Source organism: Dermochelys coriacea, chromosome 13 (assembly GCF_009764565.3).
Source record: "Dermochelys coriacea isolate rDerCor1 chromosome 13, rDerCor1.pri.v4, whole genome shotgun sequence".
NCBI classification, from domain to species: domain Eukaryota; kingdom Metazoa; phylum Chordata; order Testudines; family Dermochelyidae; genus Dermochelys; species Dermochelys coriacea.
This window is the reverse complement of record NC_050080.1, coordinates 26,317,716-26,341,253: the sequence shown is the minus strand read 5'-3', so window position 1 is coordinate 26,341,253 and position 23,538 is coordinate 26,317,716. Positions and strand designations below refer to the sequence as shown.

At 47.3% G+C, this 23,538-nt stretch overlaps 1 protein-coding gene across 1 annotated transcript in view; it reads right to left on the bottom strand.

The window, feature by feature from the left end:
* Positions 1 to 12,178, bottom strand: part of GGT7 (gamma-glutamyltransferase 7) — a 51,396-nt gene extending 39,218 nt beyond the window's left edge. The window contains 2 exon segments of the mRNA XM_038370392.2: positions 1,763 to 1,989; positions 11,950 to 12,178. Of these exon segments, the coding sequence (XP_038226320.1) occupies positions 1,763 to 1,989; positions 11,950 to 12,133 (411 nt within the window). The 5' untranslated portion in view covers positions 12,134 to 12,178.
* Between the last annotated feature and the right edge of the window lie 11,360 nt (positions 12,179 to 23,538).

The following is a 23,538-nucleotide window of genomic DNA, read 5'->3' as shown; positions in this document are numbered from 1 at the left end:
CTGAGCAGTATGGGAAGGTCAGCGTGGTCAAGACCCACTGACACCCGTTTGCAACACACACACCTCGGTTACATGACATCACAGCACCCTAGTAAATGTTCTGTAGCCTTGTCATAAATATAAAGGGAAGGGTAAACACCTTTAAAATCCCTCCTGGCCAGAGGAAAAACCCTTTCATCTGTAAAGGGTTAAGAAGCTAGGATAACCTCGCTGGCACCTGACCAAAATGACCAATGAGGAGACAAGATACTTTAAAAGCTGGAGCGGGGGAAAACGAAGGCTCTCTCTGTCTGTATGATGCTTTTGCCAGGAACAGAAAAGGAATGGAGTCTTAGAATTTAGTAAGTAATCTAGCTAGATATGCATTAGATTCTGTTTTGTTTAAATGGCTGAGAAAATAAGCTGTGCTGAATGGAATGGATATTCCTGTTTTTGTGTCTTTTTGTAACTTAAGGTTTTGCCTAGAGGGATTCTCTGTGTTTTAAATCTGATTACCCTGTAAGGTATTTACCATCCTGATTTTACAGAGGTGATTCTTTTACTTTTTCTTCAATTAAAATTCTTCTTTTAAGAACCTGATTCCTTTTTCATTGTTCTTAAGATCCAAGGGTTTGGGTCTGTGTTCACCTATGCAAATTGGTAAGGATTTTTATCAAGCCTTCCCCAGGAAAGGGGGTGTAGGGTTTGGGGAGGATTTTGGGGGGAAAGATGTTTCCAAGCGGGCTTTTTCCCTGTTATATATTTATTAGACGCTTGGTGGTGGAAGCAAAAAAGTCCAAGGGCAAAAGGTAAAATAGTTTGTGCCTTGGGGAAGTTTTAACCTAAGCTGGTAAAAATAAGCTTAGGGGGTTTTCATGCAGGTCCCCACATCTGTACCCTAGAGTTCAGAGTGGAGAAGGAACCTTGACAAGCCTATTTTGTCAAAGCAACAAAGTCTTAGTAAAATGGGCCTGCACAACAGTGCTGCCTTTCCTGTGAAACTCTTGCAGTGAAAAGAAAAGGAGTACTTGTGGCACCTTAGAGACTAACAAATTTATTAGAGCATAAGCTTTCGTGAGCTACAGCTCACTTCATCGGATGCAGTGAAGTGGGTCGAGACCACCCGTGTGTAAAATATGAGACACAGGCAGGGAATAGCAGGGGATTCCACTGTTGTTTAAACCATTACACTGCCTAATCCCAGTTAAGAATTATACCCCTCAATGACAGATGTGCCACACAATATACAGACCAGCAACACTATCATTTTGCCCTGTGATTGTCAGAAAAGTGATTATGTACCAATGGTGCCTTCTGCCTTAACAATAGAGCTGCTCACTGCATTTATTCAGGTTCGGGTTTTTCTCCTGCTTGAACCACAGAGCCAGCCAGGGCAGGATGAGCTGGATTCTATTCTCTCCGGTGCATCATCATCAAAACCTCACAGATAAATCTGGTTGCATAATCTCTGTTCGCAGCGATGATGCAAAAGCAGAGAGAACCCAGCTTGATTCTCAGATCCTGCAATGAGTTTACAGCATTGGCTGGTAGAAAAAGCTTTTGCTGTGTAAACGGTTCTGATTTGATGTGGAATCACTGAGAGGGAATCGGTATGGAGGCTCCCAGTCTCAATTCTACTGTCCCTTTTTGGCATTATCAGCATTTGCTGGGTGTCTTAACGGATGAGCGCAAAGGAAGAAGCTGTAGCTCCCAGCAGGCAATTCTTCCCATGGCTAGATTATCGTCCTTTTTTTTTAAAAAAAAAAAAAAACCCTCCGCTTACCTGTGGGTCCCCAAAGTAGATCTGCATGATCAGGGCCACCGTGACTCCCATCGCAAAGGTTAAGCAGGCTGTGATGATCACAGTCAGCCCATCCTGGCGGCAGCTGCAGTCTGCAGAGAATGGGTCTTTGCTGGTCTCCCGCAGCGGTGAGACATCCTGACTGCCCATCTCCGATGAAGATGACGGCAGGCGCTGGAGACGAGCTGATTTCAGGAAAGAATCTGGATCTTCAGAAGCAGGAAGAAAAGGGAATGAGAGTTGGGTATTGAGGAAGCTTGGGTTCTTATTCCAATGCATACACTGCACTAGCATTACACCTGTACCTGTTCCAACAAAGCTATTATCTTCCCTATTGAGCTTTCAATAGATTTTCTGGCTCAGATACTACTCTGGGTTCAGAGTAGTAGCCGTGTTAGTCTGAATTCGCAAAAAGAAAAGGAGTACTTGTGGCACCTTAGAGACTAACAAATGATTTGAGCATAAGCTTTCGTGAGCTACAGCTCACTTCATCGGATGCATTCGGTGGAAAATACAGTGAGGCTGTATTTTCCACCGAATGCATCCGATGAAGTGAGCTGTAGCTCACGAAAGCTTATGCTCAAATCATTTGTTAGTCTCTAAGGTGCCACAAGTACTCCTTTTCTTTTTGCTCTGGGTTGTTTTACTCCTATCTTCCTTTAACACTTGTTAGCCTTAAGGGACTTTTCCCTGGAAACAGTGAGATTTAGGCAGCTAAGTTGTCTGAATTTTTCTTGATGCAGCAGATGGATGGACAGACCGAGGGCACCAACATTTCCAGCAATGAATCCACGATTAGTGCCCTTTTGGGCTTGGTTGTAACACAGATCCCATGTTATTCTGCTTGCAGATCGGTCTCAGAAATGCTGCAGAAGATGCAGTTAAGACCAAAAACCCACTGACATTACTTGGGCTCTGTGCTTAAGGTAAAGCAACTTCATCAAAAATACCCACATCAAAATAGTAGGCACCAACATTATAGTTACAGTGATCAAAGGCTGGCAAAGTGGGAGTAGAGGGAGTAGGGAAACTCTACCTACCTGTCTGTCTGTCTATGGTACATTAGCAGTTCACAGCAACTCAGCTAAACCTAAAGGCATTCAGGAAGCAAGGAGACTGTTTCACTTTCCCACTACTTAAGGCTTTTGAACAATGATGAGGAGAAAAGCAAAATCTGGTGACTCAATGTAATTACAATATCAGAAATGATACAGCCAACAAAAGGAAGCCCTGTGTCCCACTACCAGAATTTAACCGGGAGGAAAAGACTAGAACAGCAAACAAAGTGCACATCACTTCTACGTGACTTTGAAAACAATTTACCTTACTGTTCAAGGTTCTTCAAATCTATATTTTCTTAATCTGTTATTTTCCCCGAGTTGATGATTGTGAGAAGAGCCTGCACAGAGGGCATTACCTGGGAGTTAATAGCCACTTGGGACATGGGCTGGACTCAGCTGCTATTTAGATCCTACTTCAAATAGAGATTTATGAGAGGTGTGCTGTCACCAGCATTCCCTGCTCAAATACACTCCAGTTGGCTGAGATGAGGTCATGTGCCCAACAGAAATTTTACACCATTCCAAGGCTGACCACATTATTTACCACTTAGTCACCATTGGCTGCCTTTTTAAATTTTTTTTACTATGTCCTAGCCAGTGATTGGCTGAGATTAATTACATGGGCCTATCACACCCAATCCGATTGTCTATGGTCATCTAAGAGTGGGACCTTTCAGCGCTTTCTTGTTCCTGTCCCTCGGGGTGGTTCTGGGAGCAGTGGGTATTAGAGCTGTTACAGTCGTCTTCCCTGTGCTTCCTCTCTTGCTCAGGTGAAGCAAGTTCCTCTTGAGTTGCAAATGCTGGCATCGTCAGAGCTCAGGTGCAGCTAGGGTTGCCAACAGTCCCTTATTACAAGGGACGTCCCTTATTTTTCCATCTCTGTACAACAAGATCGGGAGTTGCTGAGTGCTGCAAAAAACAGCAAGAAATGCCCCTGGCAAATATAGGTGAGTACTGCTTATTGATGATGATGATAATATTAATAATTAATTATACATAAGATCAGATTCTCCTCCCACTTATACCAGGTTTTCATCAGTGAAACACCATTGATTCGAATGGGATCACTCCTGGTTTGCACTAATGTGAGCGGAGAGTCAGGCCCAGAGACGCCTTTGGAGAGTGATTATGTAGCAGGTACAAAAGTTCCTGGACAGCATCCCAGCCTGGAGGATGCTAGGACATACAGCCCAGCAAGAAACCAGTCTCAGAGTCACAAGAGGTGTTCTGCAGAAGTGAACTGGCTGGCAGCACCTAGAGCAGAGAAAGGGGGGGATACGGGGGGATTGGGGGAAGGAGACTGTGGATGGAAGAGAAGAGCTGTTCTCTCAGCCTGTGGTAAAAAGGCTGCATATTAACTGGATTTGGTGGTTCACAATTAAAATGATTGGCTCTTGGTTCGAATATGTGACCAGCAGGCCTCCTGCAGCTGAGTACTATCTGCAACTAGTCGTCATTTTTATTATCCCAAGGGGCAGCAGGGTTCCACGCCATCTCCCTGGCAAAGAGAGAGAGGCACAGAGCTGCCACCAGTCACTGCAGGGGGAAGGGACTGGCCAAGAGGGGCCTCTGCCCCCTTGCCCCTGGGGGAGTAGGCCAGGAGCCCTTAGACATTCTTTGTCAGTCTGTAATTGTAGCTTTTTTTCCTCTTGAGCCTAATGCTATTTCTGTGGGGTGAGCAGATTGGGATGAAGGGACCCTGCATCAGCAATATTTTAGCAGGTTGGCTGGGGCAGCCCAAGAGAGGGGAGGCAATGGGGTTCAGGGGTGATCTGGAAAATAATAAAAATAAAAGCAAATGTAACAAGTTGTGTCCCTCTGCCCTTTTATTTCACTCGGCTGATGTCTGTCTGGTACTGTTGGTCAGTCTTGCCAATGCAGCTTGTAAACTCTTTGAGGCAAGGCCTGTCTCTTCCTATATGATTGTACAGCACTTAGCCCAATGAGGGCCCTCATCCTGACTGGGGCCTTTGGGCACCACTGTAATATAAATGATTAATAAAATACATCATAATAATAATATGCCTCAACTCCAGTCAGTACCTAACTCAAGCAGCTAAGAGGGAGCATGACTGCCGGCAGCCTAGTCTCTGCCTCATCTTCAGCCCCATTTGTCAGGGGATCAGGAATAGTCCGGGGCTAACGTAAGGCTGTCCCTGCTCATCCTGTACTAAGGACACATTCCCCTGTCCTCACTGATGGGCTTGGCTCACTTACTAAGCCAAGATGAACAGGTGGAGATGAAAGGCCCCAATTAACCTCTTAATGTCTCTACCAGCCTCCTCCCAAGTGCTCCTGTGGAAAGCAGTAGTTATGAGTTTCCAGGTCCTGTCTCATTCCTAACATTTAAAAACCACTAGGCCAAATTGAGACCTGGGGTAAACAGGTGCAACTCCACTGGTGTCAGGATGGGTCCCAATTCTAATCTCAGTTACACTGCAATAAATCAGGAGTATCTGCACTGGAGTCAATAAAGTTATAACTTCTTACACCAATCTCATTTACTCTGGAGTAACTCAGGAGTAAGGGCACTGCCAGGGCAAAGCATAAGAGATCAAGCTTGGCCCGCTGTATTTATTTACCAACTTATAAAAGCACCCTTATCCCCTAAGGCGGGGGGAGGGGGGGTGCAACCTACAGCTCATAAGCCATACACAGCCCACGAGAGCATTTCATAAGGTCCCAGCCTGCTTCGACATAATATACTAACAGCCAATTCATTAGCTTTTTGTAGGGCTGTTTACATAATTTTTCCTGTTTTCTATAATTGATACATATTTTATGCACTCATTTCTTTATTTGTTTTTAAATAGGTTGTTTCTATGTGCAGTATTGTCTATCTAAATACATACAAAACAAGACAAACAAACTAATAATCAGTACAGGTGACTTTAAATCTTATTGAAATATGTAGAATCTGTTTGGCCCCCACAAGGTGGTGCTTAGGTTTACGTGGCACTCCTGTGTAATAAGGCTGGGCACCATTGCCCTAAGGACTAGGCACCTGTACAACCTTCAACCAAGACATGACTCGTTAATAGTACCAGACAGTAATTAAGTCAAAACCCTCTGCCTGCATTTCACCTCTAGAGACCAGGGCTGCAATCCTGCCTCAGGTCACCCATGAAACTGTGTTTGATGTTCTCGTCTGAGTCCCCAGTGGATATTGGTCCACAGCAAAGAAACCCCACACAGTGCAACACAGCTGGGTGCCTCTTCTCAACAGGAGCTCAAGTTGGACAGGGCAGTCAGGGCGGGCAGTGGCTGCGTACAGGCTGGGGCAATGGGAAGAGGCTCAAGACTGGAACATCAAAAGGTGCTGCAGGTCAGGATTGGAGTGCTTTGGCAGAGCCAGGTGGAAGCCCAGAATTGGAAGAGTAGAAGGGCATAGGTCAGGATAAGCTGAACTGCATGGGGGGGGCCACATAAGCTGAACTGTATGGGGGGACCCACAATTGGACTAGCAGGGGAGGTAATTACTTTTGCAGAGCTGGGGCAAAAGTGGGGGGGCAAATTGTGCACATCCCCTGGCTCCAGCCAGCATTCACACTTCTCTCAATTCCATCAGCACCACATTCATTATAGCAAGAAAATCTAATGACAACTACCGATGCTTTCTTACTTGGAGAATCAAAGCAGCAGGAAACTCTGTGCAAAACCGTGGATGTCTCCAATCTCAATGCTAAGCCATGCTTCTCTTGTGCTACTATAGAGCTCTGGAAACAGAGACTGCAGGACTGAAAATTAGACCTCAGCCATGCCTATAGTTGGGATGACAGAGCTCAACACATGCCCCATTCTTTCCCCAGTAAAACCCAGACCCTCGGTGCTCCTTCTACCCCTGCTCAAATATTGTCCATCACTTTGGAAGACACCCTCCTGTGGAGACTTTCACGGCAAACAGTTACACCAGGGCGGGTCATTTGTTCCTTGGGGTCCCAGGCACACTTTGACACCCCACGTATTATACACACAGGAGTTGGGAGGAGAGGTAGGCAGGTGAATGTGGGAGGGTTTTGCAGCTGAAAAATGGGATTTGAGCACTTGTCAGTAAGGGGAATTTCAGCAACTGGTGGAGCGTTGGCATCTGTCATGGGTGGGTCTGAGAGAGCCAGGCTGTGGGGCTGGTCCCAAGGGAGGGTCCACGGGGAGCCAGTGTTCAGAGGAAGTTGAAGGTGAATGTAGGGAAAGGCTGCTGCAAGAGCAGCACCCTCCAACAGGTAAGGCCTGGTGTAACCACCCTTTAGCCCAGGGGTTCTCAAACTGGGGGTTGTGACCCCTCACGGGGTCCCGAGGTGGTTACGTGGGGGTTGTGAACTGCCAGCCCCAAGCCCAGCCATGCATGGGGCTGACAGCCCAGAACCCCAACAGCCCAGATCCACCCTTACCACCATTTACCTCCAGCCCCGCTCCTCCTCCAAAGAAAGGACACCAAAATAGAAATTTGCCCAGAGCGCCATTTTTCCTAAGGCCGGCCCTGAGACTGACACAACATTAGAGGGTTTGATTAATTCAGCTCTTCAGCTGCCGAATAAACCGCATGAATGTGTTTTTAATTTATAAGGGGGGGTCCCATTCAGAGGCTTGCTGCGTGAAAGGGGTTGCCAATACAAAAAGTTTGAGAACCACTTCTTTAGCCCGTACAGTATTGGCCTGGCCCTGCACCACTCAGAGCTCTAAACCCTGTGTCACCCTGCAGCTTTTAATCCTTGTTTGGCCCTGTACATTAATATAGTGACAGGCAAATAATCCAAATACTGGGCGGGTGCACAGTGCCTGCTATCCAAGGATCTCAGAGACCTTCACAGGCATTAATGAATTCAGCCTCAAAACACAACTTGCAGGCAGGGATGCACTTGTACCCCACTGTAGCGATGGGGAAACCAGAGCATAGAGAGATGACCTTGGGCCAGTCATGTCACACAGGATGTCCATGGCAGAGCTGGGAACAGCAGCCTGAGAGAAAGGACACTCCAGTGGTTTGGGCATTAGCCCATGAGCTGCGTTAAATTTCCTGCTCTGCCACAGACTTCCTGTGTGAAACTGGGCAAGTCATTCGGCCTCAATTTCCTATCTGTGAAAGGGGGATAACAGCAATGCCCTGTCTCACAGGGATGCTGTTAGAATAAACACATTAATGATTGAGAAGTGCTCAGATAATGTGGTAATGGGGGGCCATATAAATACCTCAGTTGGAATCCAACCCTCCTGACTTCCCGCACTGGGGTGGCCTCAGAAAGACAGCGCTCGTCCGGTTCCATCTGATTCTCGCTGGAAAGTGCTCTTCACAACCACACGGAATACAATTTTTTATTAAATGAGAGCTTAGACTGGGCAGATAACGAAGACCTAGATTACCACTTCCTTAATCTGCCAAATTGGCATTGGTGAGCGCAAAAGTAGATTTTTCAAAGCCACTTGATGTTACATTCATGTAAGCTTTTATATTTTCATTTATACAATGGAATAGGGGAGTAGGACCATGAAACATTCAAAAATGTCAGCTGCGCAATTGTGTAACAGATTTCTGCATGAAACTACTGCAGCACGGTGGGGAAATTCAGTACCTGTGCACACAAATAGCCAGATTTGCATGCACCATCAGGATAATAGCACACATCAAATCATAGAACTGTAGGGCTAGAAGGGGCCTCAAGAGGTCATCTAGACCAGTCTCCTGTACTGAGGCAGGACCAAGTATACCTAGAGACCATCCCTGACAGGTGTTTGTCTAACCTGTTCTTAAAAACCTCCACAACCTCCCATGGAAGCCTATTCCAGTATTTAACTCCCTTTTAGTTAGAAATCAGAGGGGTAGCCATGTTAGTCTGTATCCACAAAAGCAACAAGGAGTCTCGTGGCACATTAAAGACTAATAGATTTAGTTGGGCATAAGCTTTCATGAGTAAAAAAACCCCACTTTGAAGGGTTTTTTTACTCACAAAAGCTTATGCCCAAATAAATCCGTTAGTCTTTAAGGTGCCACCAGACTCTTTGTTTTTTTAGTTAGAAAGTTTTTCCTAATATCTAACCTAAATATCCCTTGTTGCAGTTAAGCTGATTACTTCTTATCCTACTTTCAGTGGCCCTGGCGAACAATTCATTACCCTCCTCTTTATAACAGCCCTTAACTTATTTGAAGACAGTGATCAGGTCCCCCACAGTCTTCTTTTCTCAAGACTAAACATGCCTGGTTTTTTAACCTTCCCTCAGAGGTCAGGTTTTCTAAACCATTGTCATTTTGGTTGCCCTTCTCTGCACTCTTTCCAATTTGTCCACATCTTTCCTAAAGTGTGACACCCAAACAGGACACAGAACTCCAGCTGAGGCCGCACCAGTGCTGAGTAGAGCAGGACAATTATCTCCTTTGTCTTACATACAATGCTCCTATTAACACACCCCACAATGATGTTAGCCTTTTTCATAGTTGCATCACACTGGTGGCTCATATGTGATTTGTGACCCACTATAACCCCCAGATCTTTTTCTGCAGTATTACTGCCCAGCCAGTTATTCCCCTTTTAGTAGCTGTATATTTCATTTTGCCTTTCTAAGAGTAGCACTTTCCATTTGTCTTTATTGAATTTCATCATGTTGATTTCAGACCAGTTCTCCAATTTGTCAAGGTCATGTTGAATCCTGTCCTCACAAAGTGCTAGCAACCCCTCCCAGCTTAGTGTCATCCGCAAATTTTATCAGCATACTCTCCACTCCATCATCGAAGTTATTAATGAAAATACTGAATAGCACTGGACCCAGGACATACCCCTGTGGGATCTCACTACATAGGTGAGGCATGAAATTGTGCTTGCATTTTGCACACACAATGATATACCTAAAGTTTTTGGAAAATCTTTCCCATAGATTCCAAGGTAAAGTAACTAAGGGGACATTTCTCTCTTGGGCCTGAAAGTGAAAGTGACATGGAATGGCATGAAATGAAAATGAATGATGAAAATTTATTCCTTTATTAGAACATGATCAAGGAAATGAAAAGGTAAAAACTGTGACCACTTGCAAATTAGCTTTCAGTCCTCAAAGTCAGTGGCTCAAAGACTTGACTGGGAGCTATACAAAACAGTCCTTGCCTTGACAGAGAGAGATGCATGCACAGGTATTTGTTCTCAATCTGGTGACTCAGTGGTAGCAGCCCTGACCATCTGATACTGATCAGTCATCACTGGGAATCAAATACTTTGCTGGTCTGAGAGAGGGGAGCAACAGCTAGTTACATGGATCATTGTCACATCAGGAAGCTATTAATGGACTAGGGGCCAAATTAATCCCTAGCATAAATCTACTAACGTCAATAGAGTCTATAGAACTCTCTATAGTTACACTGGGGATAAATCCGACCTACAGTCTCAATATGACTTGGTTTCACTTAGACATGAGTTGGAGCTGGGGTGTGTGTGGGGCAGGGGATAGACACAGAGGTGGCGCTGGGGCAGGTGGAGGGAGTGAATTTGTATCCATTGGAGAAAAATATGACTTTGATCATCTGTGAGGAAACAATTTTTTTAAAAGAGTTTATCAAGAATAATTTAAAACCCAACTAATTTTATTAAAACCAGGCAGTTGACAGGAACAATTCACAGCTCTTTGCAAGTGTTTCTGTGTCTTTGCTGCTGGTATTACACTACCAAACGGGAGACCCCAGCAAATGAAAGTGGGGAAACAGGGCAGATGTTGGTAAAGATGATGACACAAGATCTTAGCAAGACCCTTCTGAGCCTAATAAGATATAGGGAATACTAATAATTAAGAATAAAAAGGGTAGTGACTTTCCACGTGCTTGGTGTGAATGAGAGGGGGAGATGGGCTGATGAATGGGTATGAGGATGCTTGGATGAAGGGATAATGCAGGGCAGTAATGAACTAAGGGGAAGGGCTGGTAAGAGTGAGGGGAGTAGAGGGCAGGGTAACACAAAAGCAGATGAGGTGTTCCCTTGGGAAAGGCTGAAATGTCAGGTCCAGTTGCCGAAATTCTAGAAGATTCTGAGAGTGAGCGACCATGCCCAAGTGTGGTATATTTTGGGAAAGGGAGTAACAGGACATAACTGTGTTTTAAGTATGACCCCACACCATTTCCAAGGATTCAGCATGGATCAAGGACATGGTTCAGTCTTGTCTACACTACAAGACCAAGCCGTACTTCAACCATCTTGGGAGCCAGCCACAATATAAGAAGCGATCACTGGGTGGATCTGGGCAGTATCTGCCATGTTCTGGCTAGCGCCGGGAGGTCGGTTTGGGCCTGCCTGGCGTCAGAGAGAGCCCTACTCCCCAGTAGCTGGGTTTTGCCTGCGTTTTGAGAGGCATGAGGAGATTCCCCACTGCACAGGGAAATCCTACCCCCAAGGGCGTGGGACTCCCACAGGCTCTGGCCAGTCTGCCCTGCAAGGCGAGGGAAGGGCGACAGCCCAGCCACCCAAGCGTGCCAAGTCCTGGGCCAAGTGAGAGCAGGAAAGGGCTGGCCCCCTCGGCAGATCCCTGAAGGGCAGGGGAAAGAGCAGCCAGCCACACCCCGCAGACGGTGGGTAAAAGGGCACCCAACCCCGTTCCCCCAAAGGCTCCAGGAGCCGAGCCTGGGTGGAACCGGGACCAGGGGCTTTCGCGAGACCTGGAACTGGGAAACTGCGGGGGCTAGGGAGGGGCGGGCTGCCTGGTCCAGAGTGGCAGAGGGATTTGGAGCAGCTGCGACGGGAGCGCGGGAGTCTGCGGGAGCCAGGCCCAGAGAGGGGCGGCAGCAGCAGGGAGAAGGGGCACGGAGCGGAGAGAGGGCGGCAGCAAGGAGGGCAGGGTGTGAGGAAAGGAAGGCATCAGAAGAAGCGGGAAATAGGGAAGGAGGCAGCAGCGGCCGTGGAGGCGGCGGGTCCAGGCCCGGGGGCTGCAGACAGGGCTAGCGAGGGGTGCCTGGCCTGGGTGCAGAACCGTGTGAAGGGCAGCCCCGGCTGGAGGCGTGCGGGGGGAGGGGGGGCCCGGGCCCGGAGCGGGGGGCTGCAGGGCCGGCGGCGGGGAGCGGCAGCGAAGGGAGGGCAGCCGGGGCGCGGGAGGAGGCTCGGCCGAGGGGAGGGGGCGCCGGGGCTGCCGGCCGGCTCCTCTCACCCGTGTCCTGCTCGGCCAGGAACGCGTCCTCCTCCTTCCTGGAGCGCAGGCAGCCCTCGGCCGCCGCGCCGGCCGGCTCCTCCTCGGGCAGGCGGGGGAAGCTGGTGATGCTCATGTAGTCCACGGGCGAGTAGGCGCCCAGGGTGCTCTGCTGGGTCGCCTCCTTCTCCGCCGCCGCCGCCATCCTGCCCCGGCTCGGCTCGGCTCGGCCCGGCTCAGCCCCGCTCCGGAAGTGACTGAGGCCAGCGGCGGGGGAGGGGAGGGAGGAGCGGGCGCCCAGCCCCCGGGCTGCGTAGCGCAGGGACAGCAGGTGCCCGGGACCCGCCTCTGCAAGGGAAAGGCCCCGGGGGTGCGGCTCTCGCACCTGTGAGGGGGGGATCCCCCGGCCTCCTCACCTGGCGGGGATGCCCCTGCCCCCGGGGAGGGGAGACACAGCTGCTCCGCCCCAGGAATCCGGCTATTATCCCTGCATGGGAGCAGCGCCCCTGTAGCTGGACCAGGGGCATCCGAGGCACGGTCACCCCCGTTTCTGCACCCTCTCCCCAGCCAAAGACGCCACCAGGAGTCAGGGGCCATGGATGGTCCAAGGGAGCTGGGTGCCTACCTGCTCCTTGTGCTGGGTGGCTAACCAGGCTGGTGAACCCTGGGCCCTTTGCAGTTAGGGGGTGTTCTGCCAGTGGCTGCACTGGTGCCAGGATGTCAGTCCGGGCTAAGCAGATGTGACCCCTCAGTAGCACTGTGGGGCACAGTCTGCGCCTGCCTTAGGGGAGCTGACCTGGTAGAGGTGTGTTACCGAACCGCCTGGCTCAGCCTTTGTACAGGCCTCAGACAGTGGGTAACAGTGTAATTAGCTGAACTTGTCCTTCCGACCCTTCCAACAGGAGCCATATGGTTGCGTCTTCTGGCCCAAGCTGCTAGCCATGCAGGGTTGTTTCCATTATGATGCTCCAGGTATGTTGTTTGGTGCAATCCTGTTTATGGACAAAGGATAAACACCAGCCTGGTTCCCCGAGTGCAGTAGAACCAAACAGCAGCAGGCAGTCCCCTTGCCCAGAAATCCCCAAGCCTGCCTTTCCAAAGTATTCCGTGCTCAAGGAGATCTGTCCGTCTGCTTCTCTGGCTGGTAGTTGGCTTTCCTCTCACCCATACAGCCTGCCAAACAACCCCACAGCCTCTGTGTTTGCAATCAGGGAACCCCACAGCCCATATATCTTGCCTTCTGCTCAGGCCTTGCCCTCTGGCCCATTGCCTTGGGTGGTAGCTTCTATTGTTTCCAGCTCTCGCTCTACATAAAGGGGCTTACTTGCTGCTTCCACTTAGTCTGAAAGAAGAGTGCTTAGCACACCTATTGACTTTAACTGGGCTGTGATTGTCTAGTCTAGTGATCAGAAACTCACCTGATGGCAGCTGTAAGCACTTTTCAGCATAACAATATCTATTTATCCTTTTCCTATTCCTCTTAGGAAGGTTAGACCTGGGGCAGCCTGTGGCGTCTCACATCTTCAGTACAGACATATGGCCACTGAGCCTATGGGCCCCAGCCTGCAATGCTCCCACGTATCTGAGCAGCCAGCCTAGCCTCTTGGGCCACACACCTTTCAATATGGAACTTCACTTTGAGGCCCAGTGTTGCAGTACAGTTCTTTCTGGCCAAAGAAGCCTTAAGATGCTTGGAATGTACACACAGAGCCACATTTTCACACACCAACTCCTAAATTGTACTTCCAACAACAACACATTATCACAAAACAGACAAGAGGTGTGCGTGCACACAGAAGTTCCCGTACACACATTCAGTTGCATGTGTAGTGTGCACAGTTGATTCTCCACAGCTGCTTGTTTCACATATATGATGAAACAGTTAAAGTGGCTGTTTGCACAAGCAAGTTCTGTTCTGGGGTTCACCTTAGCAAATGTGTTTGGAAATGTGACCCCTCCTGATCAGCATCGCAGACAGCGAGCAGCCTACAGCTGTCAACTTTTACATCCAGAAGGGGAACAAATCTAGAATTTCAACTAGAGTTTGCTAAAACATTTTTTCCACAACAAAAGTCAAGAAAATTTGTCTCTCTTTGACCAACTCTTGTTTAATCTCTTTTTACCCATCTGAATATTTTAATCTACATTTTTAATAATAAAATGTTGCAAATTAGTAGCTCCATGACTTAGATTGGATTCTTTTATAGTTAAGCCCCACACATGACGAGCCTAAACTGAAATGGCATGTTTCAGAGTAGCAGCCGTGTTAGTCTGTATTCGCAAAAAAGAAAAGGAGGACTTGTGGCACCTCAGAGACTAACAAATTTATTGGAGCATAAGCTTTCGTGAGCTACAGCTCACTTCATCGGGTGCATCTGATGAAGTGAGCTGCAGCTCACGAAAGCTTATGTTCCAATAAATTTGTTAGTCTCTAAGGTGCCACAAGTCCTCCTTTTCTTTTTGTGAAATGGCATGGTTATGTAAGCGATCAGAGGCTAATGGGTATGCACAATAACTGCACATTGCATTTTATGACTGAGCAACATAAGCTAGCCTATGTATCCCCACGTAAATTATGATTATGGCTGCTGCTTATTACAATCATTCATGTGCACAGTATGCAAAACTCCCACTGAATTAATTGACCAGAATGTTTTGTATTGTGGGTTACATCAAAACAGGTTCTACTACCCTTTCAGACTCCACAGGATTTGCATAATAATTGGAGAGGAGAAATTTCATTGTCATGGTGGGATTTAAACAGCCTTTAAGTGTATCCCAAAAGGCCCAAATGGCTCAGGACTGGGAGTGAGATAAAGAGCCTTTCATCTGCAACCTAGGTCAAATAGTGAATGAAACATGTATTCTTTTTATTACTTGTTTTATGGTATTACCCAAAGTCTCTGCTGAGGATCAAGGTCCTGTTATGCCAGGTGTTGTACAAACACATAGGAAGACACAGTTCCTGCCTTGAAGACCTTGCACGATAAGGCTCCAATCCTACAAACACTTTATGCAAGTTAATAGTGGAATTTAAGCACATGCCTAAGTGGTTGTAGAAGCCAGCTTGAATTTAGAATAGGATGGTTGCTGAGTGGCCTTCATGGGAAATAACCTGTTTTTATATGGGGGTGAGTCCTCAGTTCATTTCTTAGCGGACAGACATCAGCATCACAAAAACACCCACTTCTTGTCGGTCTCAGAAAGAGGCCATGGACTGAATGAACTACAGAGCCTGGACTCCCCCTCTTGGTGCTCCTTGCAGCTCAGGATTGAGGTACGTTGCTAGTGCCAAGCTTGCCCGGCCACTGTCCATCCTGTACCTAGTGGGTGGACAGAAGGGTACAGTTTACAAGGCATCAGCACCTTTCACCTGCACTAAATTCACATATAAAAAGGGGCAGGGTGGGGGAAGGGAGACAGAAAACGCATTTCTGAATGAAGCCCAAAATCCCATCCAATGAATTGAATGGAAATGGGTAGAGGAAGGAATACGTTGCAGCATCTGCATGAAAGGTTGTAATATTAGAGAGGAAGCAGAATAGCTCCCTTCACATCTTTCTTGGTCTGAAGTATGCACAGATCCCATAAAAGGCCCGGAAAATGGGGGATATTGTACTTTCCTTAAATGTGAGATGAGATTTTAAAAAAGTAAACAAAGGGGGGGAGGGAGGGAGAGAATGAAATACAATCCACAAAGTCAAAGCCACGTTAAGCAGCGCTTGCATTTCACATTTGGATTCAGCTGTTCACCCAGAGATGTCCATGCACCCCTTGCACCTATAAAATCCTCTCTTTGCATGCACAAAGACAAGGTTTCTTAAGAGCCCTCCTTTTGCATGTGCCCAATTGCACTAGCTTTGAAATTTTGATCCAGAGAAGCAAAAATTCGGGTCTTTTGAGGCTGGCACTTTTTCTTAATGGATGCTCACCTGTTTATAGACTGGGACTGCATCTCATGCTGTATAAGGAGCATTTTCTCTTCTGGGATCACTGTGCCTAGCTTCCAGGCAAAGCACCAAGAACTTAAGAGGCTTTACTACTGTAACTCCTTCATAGTGGGGATTCCACCAGGGCTCTTCTGACGCATACAGCCTATGCAAGATGTACATCAGCACCCTGTCTCACTGGATGTAACAGCTATGGTCACACTAAGCCTGCCATGTGCTCTCTGCAGTCACAGTTTAAAAGGGTTAGGTTGGCTTTAAAACAATCCTACTGGTTGGTTATTTGAAACCTGAATGGGACAATGTCTAGTCAAATTTGGCCACAACTTCAGGTTCTGCAAAAATAAATTATTACAAGAAACAATCAAAATGTTCGGGGAGGGGGGGAACATTTCTACAAGAAGAGTTTTTGTGAAACAAATAAACCCTATGGTCCAATGCAAACTCAGACTTTGCAGGGTCTGCTGGGGTGGGAGAACCTGACAGTGAAATTAACCCAAAATTTACTATGAACTATAGTGAAACTGACTGGCACCCTTTGGGAGGAATGCAGCATCTGTGCTCCAAGCAAGAAGACAGTAGCAATCTTCTCCCTCTTCCTAGACTGTTGAGCGGTGGTAGAGATGTATCAAAATGACTGCTGCATCCTGAAGTCTTCAGGAGCCTCCATCACCAGGAGGAAATTAATCCCAATGTGGAGGGCCAGCATAAAGTCTATGTGCTACTTAATTGCTGTTTAAGAGCTCTGTGTAAGCTCATTTCCCTCAGCAACAGAAGTTAGCCCAGTAAAAGATATTGCCTCACCCACTTTGCCTCTCCAATAGCCTGGGACCAACACAGCTACAACATTAAAAGGTTTCAGAGTAGCAGCCGTGTTAGTCTGTATTCGCAAAAAGAAAAGGAGTACTTGTGGCACCTTAGAGACTAACAAATTTATTAGAGCATAAGCTTTCGTGAGCTACAGCTCACTTCATCGGATGCACGATGCATCCGATGAAGTGAGCTGTAGCTCACGAAAGCTTATGCTCTAATAAATTTGTTAGTCTCTAAGGTGCCACAAGTACTCCTTTTCTTTTAACATTAAAAGGGCAACACATTTCACATAGTACCACAGGGATTTCTTATATACAGCAGAGGCAGGACAGTGAGATCTGATACACTACTGCTAAACTGAGTGGTGTTTTGGTGTATCTTCATAAATAGCCCACAGTACCATAGCTTGGCAAGTCCTTTTGTACTCCAGCTTTTCTCTGGATCTTCTTCATGCTGTGGTCTCCTGTGAACTAGCTGAGACTATAGCATAAAACACTGCAATGGTGCTCATTCAAAAGACTCATTTGCAAGAGAGGAGTAAGTGTATTTAAAAGAGAGAGAAAGAAAACAGACAGGTTTTATCACCACTTGTTACAGGAGTGATTTTATATATCTAGTTAAGGTGCCAGTAGGTGATGCTCAAGAACATATTGCACAGTTCCTAGGTTTCATAGGACAAAGCAAAGGTTTTAATGCTGGTGTCTAATGTTGGGGCAACAGTGCCATGCACTTCAGCATGTCTCATACTGGATTGGACTCTGAAATAGCGACATGGCCCCACTGCTGGTCCGATGTCCATTTCAGTTTTTAGAGCCAGAGGAATTCCTCAAAACACTCCTGGGGAACAACCTGGCTATCAAACCCTTGCTAAAAGCCAGGTTTGCTTTGTTTGTTAATCCAGGATTACCCCCACCCTTTTCTTGCTTTTCCCACCCTATTAATACACAGACTCAAGTGAATAATTGATTTTCCTTTTGGTGTCTGAACCAAAATAGCTGAAAAAAGGTCAGTTTTGAACCAAAACTGAGTTTTTCTGTCCCAAAAGAAAAACCAAAGAAGTTGTCAATGAAACATTTTGAATGTCTGTTGAAATAGATTGGAAAATGTCACTTCAAAATGGACATTTCCAAAGTTTCCAAATTCACAAATAGCTTCATTCCCCCCCCCCAAATGCATTTTACGATTCATCAGAAAAAAGTTTCACCCCATTCCACACACAAAGGCTGCTGATTTTAGAACAAGGGCTGCTGTCTACTGTAGATGTGGGAACTTAGTCTTAGTGGCAGATTAGGCAATAGAGGTACCATTTTTACTCATGCATTGCAGGAAGGCTATAGCTTGCATTGCCAAGGATTGGATCACACATTTATTAGCGGGGGATTTGTTCTTGCTGTTTCACTGAGCATGCTGGTGTCATCCACATGAAGGGTGTCTGCGTCTTTGTCCCCCTATGATCCAGATCTGAAGTTGGAGTCTGCTGTTCCTGCTAGCTAATGCACATAGACCCAGGTTTTTAACGGTATTTACATGTTGCTCTGCTCATTGCCAATCCCCTGGAACCCCATCCAAGACATTGCTAATGGCAGTTAGAAGCAGATACACACAGCTGTCAGGGGAAGCAATTTGTGATACACAAGGACACATTCAATTGACCCTACAAAACCCAGGAGCTGTGCTGTATATTCTAGAAAACCATCTACTGGCACCTTACCTATGAATTCTATTTACATCTATAGAGACACTGAGCACTCTTGTACCAGCTGTAAGTCACCTTGCTCTCTGCATGCACCCATTCCCCTACCACAAACACCCCCTCTCAGGAGCAAAAATATACTTTGCAGCCTTCAGGGTGCTTCTCCAACTGGCACTAGCACCTTTCAGCTTTTGCAGTGAGAGGGCTCCCCTTCCTGTTAGCTTAGCCTGTCTCCCCCTTTAGTGGATGAGAAAGGAATCAACATCCCCTGGTACAGGCCTGCCCTCAGATTGGAAATTACCTGGCCTCAACTCCAGAAGAGTTTGCCACCATGGATCTCAAGCAGGTGGAAGAGTTTTCAAGGAGATTCTTTGGAGATGTTTCATGTGCATGTACCTGCACTTTACACACTGCTTGTTCAGACAACTATCCTGAAATCAAGGTGGTCTTTCACTTATTGCTACCAGACTTTGTTTCTTGGGGCTACAAATACTACAGTGAGGAGCGCAGTCTAAGAACCTACATAGAATAGAATGTAGAATAGTCATGGGAGAAAACAGCAATGAAAGTGTAGAAGGGCCAGCAATTCACTTCTGAGTTTGTGAGAGATCAGCAGCATTATCGCCCTACTAAGCCGAAACACACAAAGACTATGTTGTAAAACAGATTTATGCTTCACAATTAGATGGGCCTTTTGCATTCTGAAGGCAACTCCAGCTGCTTGGGTTTTGGCTGGAGCCCCAATTGTTCATGCAGTGGGATCACCACAAACAAGCCATTGAATTCCCTTTCGTACCAGACTCGGATACTGTCTTCGTTTGGTCAGTCGTTGGAAGGACAGTTCATTCACTTCTACCTAAAACGATGTGGAGTTGGAGAGGGGTACTTTCTGTAGCAGGAATAATTTTAGTGCTGTGCCTTTTGAGTATGACATCAGGCCAAATTCAGCCCTGGCACAAGCAGCTGCAGCTCCCATTAACTACAATGCGAGCTGAACTCCTGCCAACACTGAGCCAACACATGGTATAGACTCATGCTGAAGCAAAGCAGCATGGGACAGGGGGCTGGAAAGGAGGGACAGCTCAGTGGTTTGAGCATTGGCCTGCTAAACCCAGGGTTGTGAGTTCAATCCTTGAGGGGGTAGGGAACTGGGACAAAATTGGGGATTGGCCCTGCTTTGAGCAGGGGGTTGGACTAGATGACCTTCTGAGGTCCCTTCCAACTCTGAGATTCTATAAGTGCTGTGTTCTAACCTGGCTTTTTCTCTCATCAATCCTGGCTGAGTCACTTAAACACTATGGGCTAAATTCATGTTTATGGGGCTCCTGAATCCCAGTCCAATGCTTTCTCCCTTAGGCCACACTGCCTACCTGATGTTACAGGAGCGATTCCTGCACTTACGGGGATGACTTTAAATACAGGGCGGGTCTCCATTGAATTTTGCAGTTTATTAATCTAGGGCATCAGTTGCTTTTGGAAACAAGACAGGGTTGAACATCCAGGTGCTTGGTCTTGAGGAAGTCACTTAAGTTAGCCACATCTTAGTTTCTCCATCCTGAAACAGAACTGCTGCTGCTATTTGCCCTTCTTTGTACAGGGCTGTGTGATACTCAGACAGTACTCAGGATTGTTTATTATTTATGGGGGATGCAAGTCTTCCATTGCTCAGCGGAGCTCAGTTTGTGCTCTTCAGCAGCCAGAGAAGGTCTGAAAAAGCCCATCACAGGACAAACTACATCTCTAACTGAGCGGTGATATTGCTCAAGGGCAGAAATGGGAGCAGGTTGGAAGCTTACCTGGCAAAAGGTGCCAGCACCAAGCTGCAATTGCCAGGAAGGGAAATTTATAGCCTTCCAGGGCTTCCTGCCCACAGCCGCCTCCCAGGCTGAACCAACACAACTCCTTGTAGTGCTATTAGAAGCACTACCAAACATGGGCCAGATACATCCCTGCTGCAAAAGCAGTGAAGTCAATAGATTTACCTTAGGGTGAACCTACTGCAATCACGTGTTTGCCTAAAACAGAGCTACACCACAGGGCAGTGTCTCACTGCTACCCTCTTGGTATGGTTGTTGCTCACTGATAACGTGCCTGGCAGCGCCACTTCCTCACTGCAGCTCCTTACTATACAATTTGCACGGACCAGGGCTGTTTGCTTTGCTGCTGGCTTGAAAACGCCACCCTCGAAGGGTTGATTTTACACTTGGCTTTCCATCCCTGCAAATTTCCACATCCCAGCCAGCAGGCTTGGCTAAGTGGGAGGAAGTCACCTGATTTCATCTCATGGCAGAAGCCAAGTTGGGCCCAGATGTCGGACACTCCCCTTCCCTCCCCCCAACCAGCTGTTGCCTTCTGCAGAGCCATAGTCCCATGGCCATGCAGCTGGCAGAGCGATTCATTCCTTTGGCCTGTAGAGTCATTCCAGTTCCTGGCTGCGTTATTAGGGCTGGAAGCTGGAATGCGGAGATCCAGTTGGGGCTTGGGAGACTCACTTCCACAAACTCAGCATCTCATTCCTGCTGCCCACGGCTTGGATGTCAGTAGCTGGAAAGGTCTTTTCTCCCATTAACTCTGCTTCCAGCTGAGGCAGTATTGGCAGTGGGCTCCTGCCTGCAAGTCTCACATCAAGTGGCTGCTGGGTAGCATGGCAGATACATTTATTGGTTCCATATTAAATGCCCTTTAAATTTATACCACCTCTTGCTCCTGTGTTATAGGCCCAAGGTGCAGAATCAGGGACTGCTGACCTTCTGCTATTTGGAGTGTAAAAATCCATCTCACACTCAGACCCACTTCACTTTGTGTCACCACCACAAACAGTGCTGCCCTTTACCGACTGCCTTTCCCCAGAGGACCTCAGTGATACAAAGGAGAGCATTAGGCTATAGCTACACTAGAGAGTTTACTGCTGCGCCCTTGTAAACTCTCTAGTGTAGCTGCTGTAAGCTGACAGGAGAGAGCTCTCCCGTTGACATAATCCACCCCAATGAGTGGCCGCAGCTACGTTGGTGGGAGAAGCTCTCTCACCACCATAGTGCTGTCCACACTGGCACTTAGGTTGATATAACTTATGTGGCTCACGGTGGATGGCTTATTCACCCGCTGAGTCACATAAGTTATACTGATGCAAGTAGTAGCATAAACACAGCCTTAGCCTCTCTGCCTCGAAAATGGGGCTAAGGCTAACATTTTCCAAACTGGGGTTCTTAAAGGTGGGCACCTATCTAGAAGACACCAGACTCCCCGGAGGTGCTAAACAGTCAAGTTTGGCTGGGTTCTGCAGATACTGTCACGGAGATGGGTGCTGTTTATTTCATTTGACCATTCGGTGCCCAAACTGGCCTACAGTGACTGGCCTCAGTTCCCCAGCCTCTGTTCCCACTTCTCCAGCCTCCCTATCTACTCTAGCTTCTCCCCAGGCTTTCCTGTCTCCACCACATCTCCTACCTCTTCCTCCAACACCACACAGCTAGAACAGAGCTCCTGATTGCTCCTAAGCCCTCTGCATTGTCAATCCACCAACCTCCTTGCTTGCCAGGCTCATGTTCCAGGGGTTATTTTTAATCCTCTCTGTGCACAGATCCAGGCTGTTAGCAAGATGTTGAGAAGAGGTTTGACAACACATCTCTGCCTCACTCATCCTTAATGAGCAGTCACCTGAGTTATTTACTAGCTAGACTAGGACACGCCTCCTCCTCCTCCATCCAACTGGAACAGCTGAAATCAGCTTCATTGCCTGCTACTCGGACCATGCTGCTCTCCTCCACTGCCTCCTCATCACCTATAACATCCCTGACCTCTAAGACACTGCACAATGCTGCCCAACTTTCATATTGTTTCATTGACCAACACATGCTCTTTTTTCACTACTACTGCCCATCACCGAGCTCCTCCTTTTCCTTCTCCCACTCCGAGATTCATGAACTCTTCCAGGCTGTCCTCTATGCCCAGACTGACCCACCTTGCCCAGTGCCCCAGGCCGCTACACTTTCTCCTTTAAATCTCTCCTGAATGCTCAAGACATACCCCGCTTCCATCTCCCTCCACACCATCCTCTGGGTCACTCAGGGCATTCTTATCCATCTTTCAACTTTTGGGTGGTAAGCTTCTTGGAGAAGGCTTCTCCATCTTTACACCCTGAACTGCACCAAAAATGAGCTTTTAATAATCAAGAGTTGGCAATAGGACCTAGCATGTCTGCCTTCTAGCTCTAACCATTGGAGAACACTGCACCAAGACAGATTGCAGCTACTGTCCCCAAGCATCTCCCCTTCCTGAAAGGAATAACCCTATCAATACATTTCAATCAACTGGGATTTGAACACACGGGACTGTATCTGTCCCAATCACGGTTGTATTTTTGCACATCATGTTTCTGTATCTATTTCACTTTGAAAAGGCAAACCAGAAGACTTCATAAAAATCCCTTCCTATGTTTACTTCACTTTTACCATGAGCATTCACTGGCCAGTTCTTGGGTGTTCCAAAGTCAGTTGCCATGTCATGATAATAGCACTGCTCTACCTCACTGGGGTGTTGTGAGGATACATACACTAGAGAGACTGGAGGTGCTTTGGTACCACAGTGATGGGGGCCAGATGAAGTACTTTAGATCTCACTCAGTCCAACAGCAAGATAAGGAGATGGGTAGAGTCACTCTCTCCAGCTCCTATCTTCTCCACTCAGGATGATAAAAAGGGACAGTTCATGGGTCAACGATAGCTATGCACGAATTTACACTTTGCAAGTTTTACAGCGATGCACGGAGTCGCAAAGAAAATGCACAAACCTGGGGCAAATTTACAGAGAATCCAGTCTGCAGGGCTCCCACAGTGCCTCTGTGCCCAGCTCCCAAGCACCACCAGAGCTTGCCAACCACAGCACAAGAACCGATGTGCTACAGGGATGCAAGGCTTGCAGTGAGGGAAATGGTCAGTTCTCATTTCATTACCAGTGAAGATGAGGTTTTAAATCCCAGCGGCTGCCTTGCCCCTCTGGAGGGTATGTGTCGACCCTGAGACACAGATCCAAGAGACAAATTGTACACCATGGGCTCCAGATCAAGATTAGTGGTCACAAAACAGGGTATTAAAAAAGCCCCATGCTCCCAACATTTTGTAATACTCAGAAGATAGAGGATAGAAGCCACACAACTGG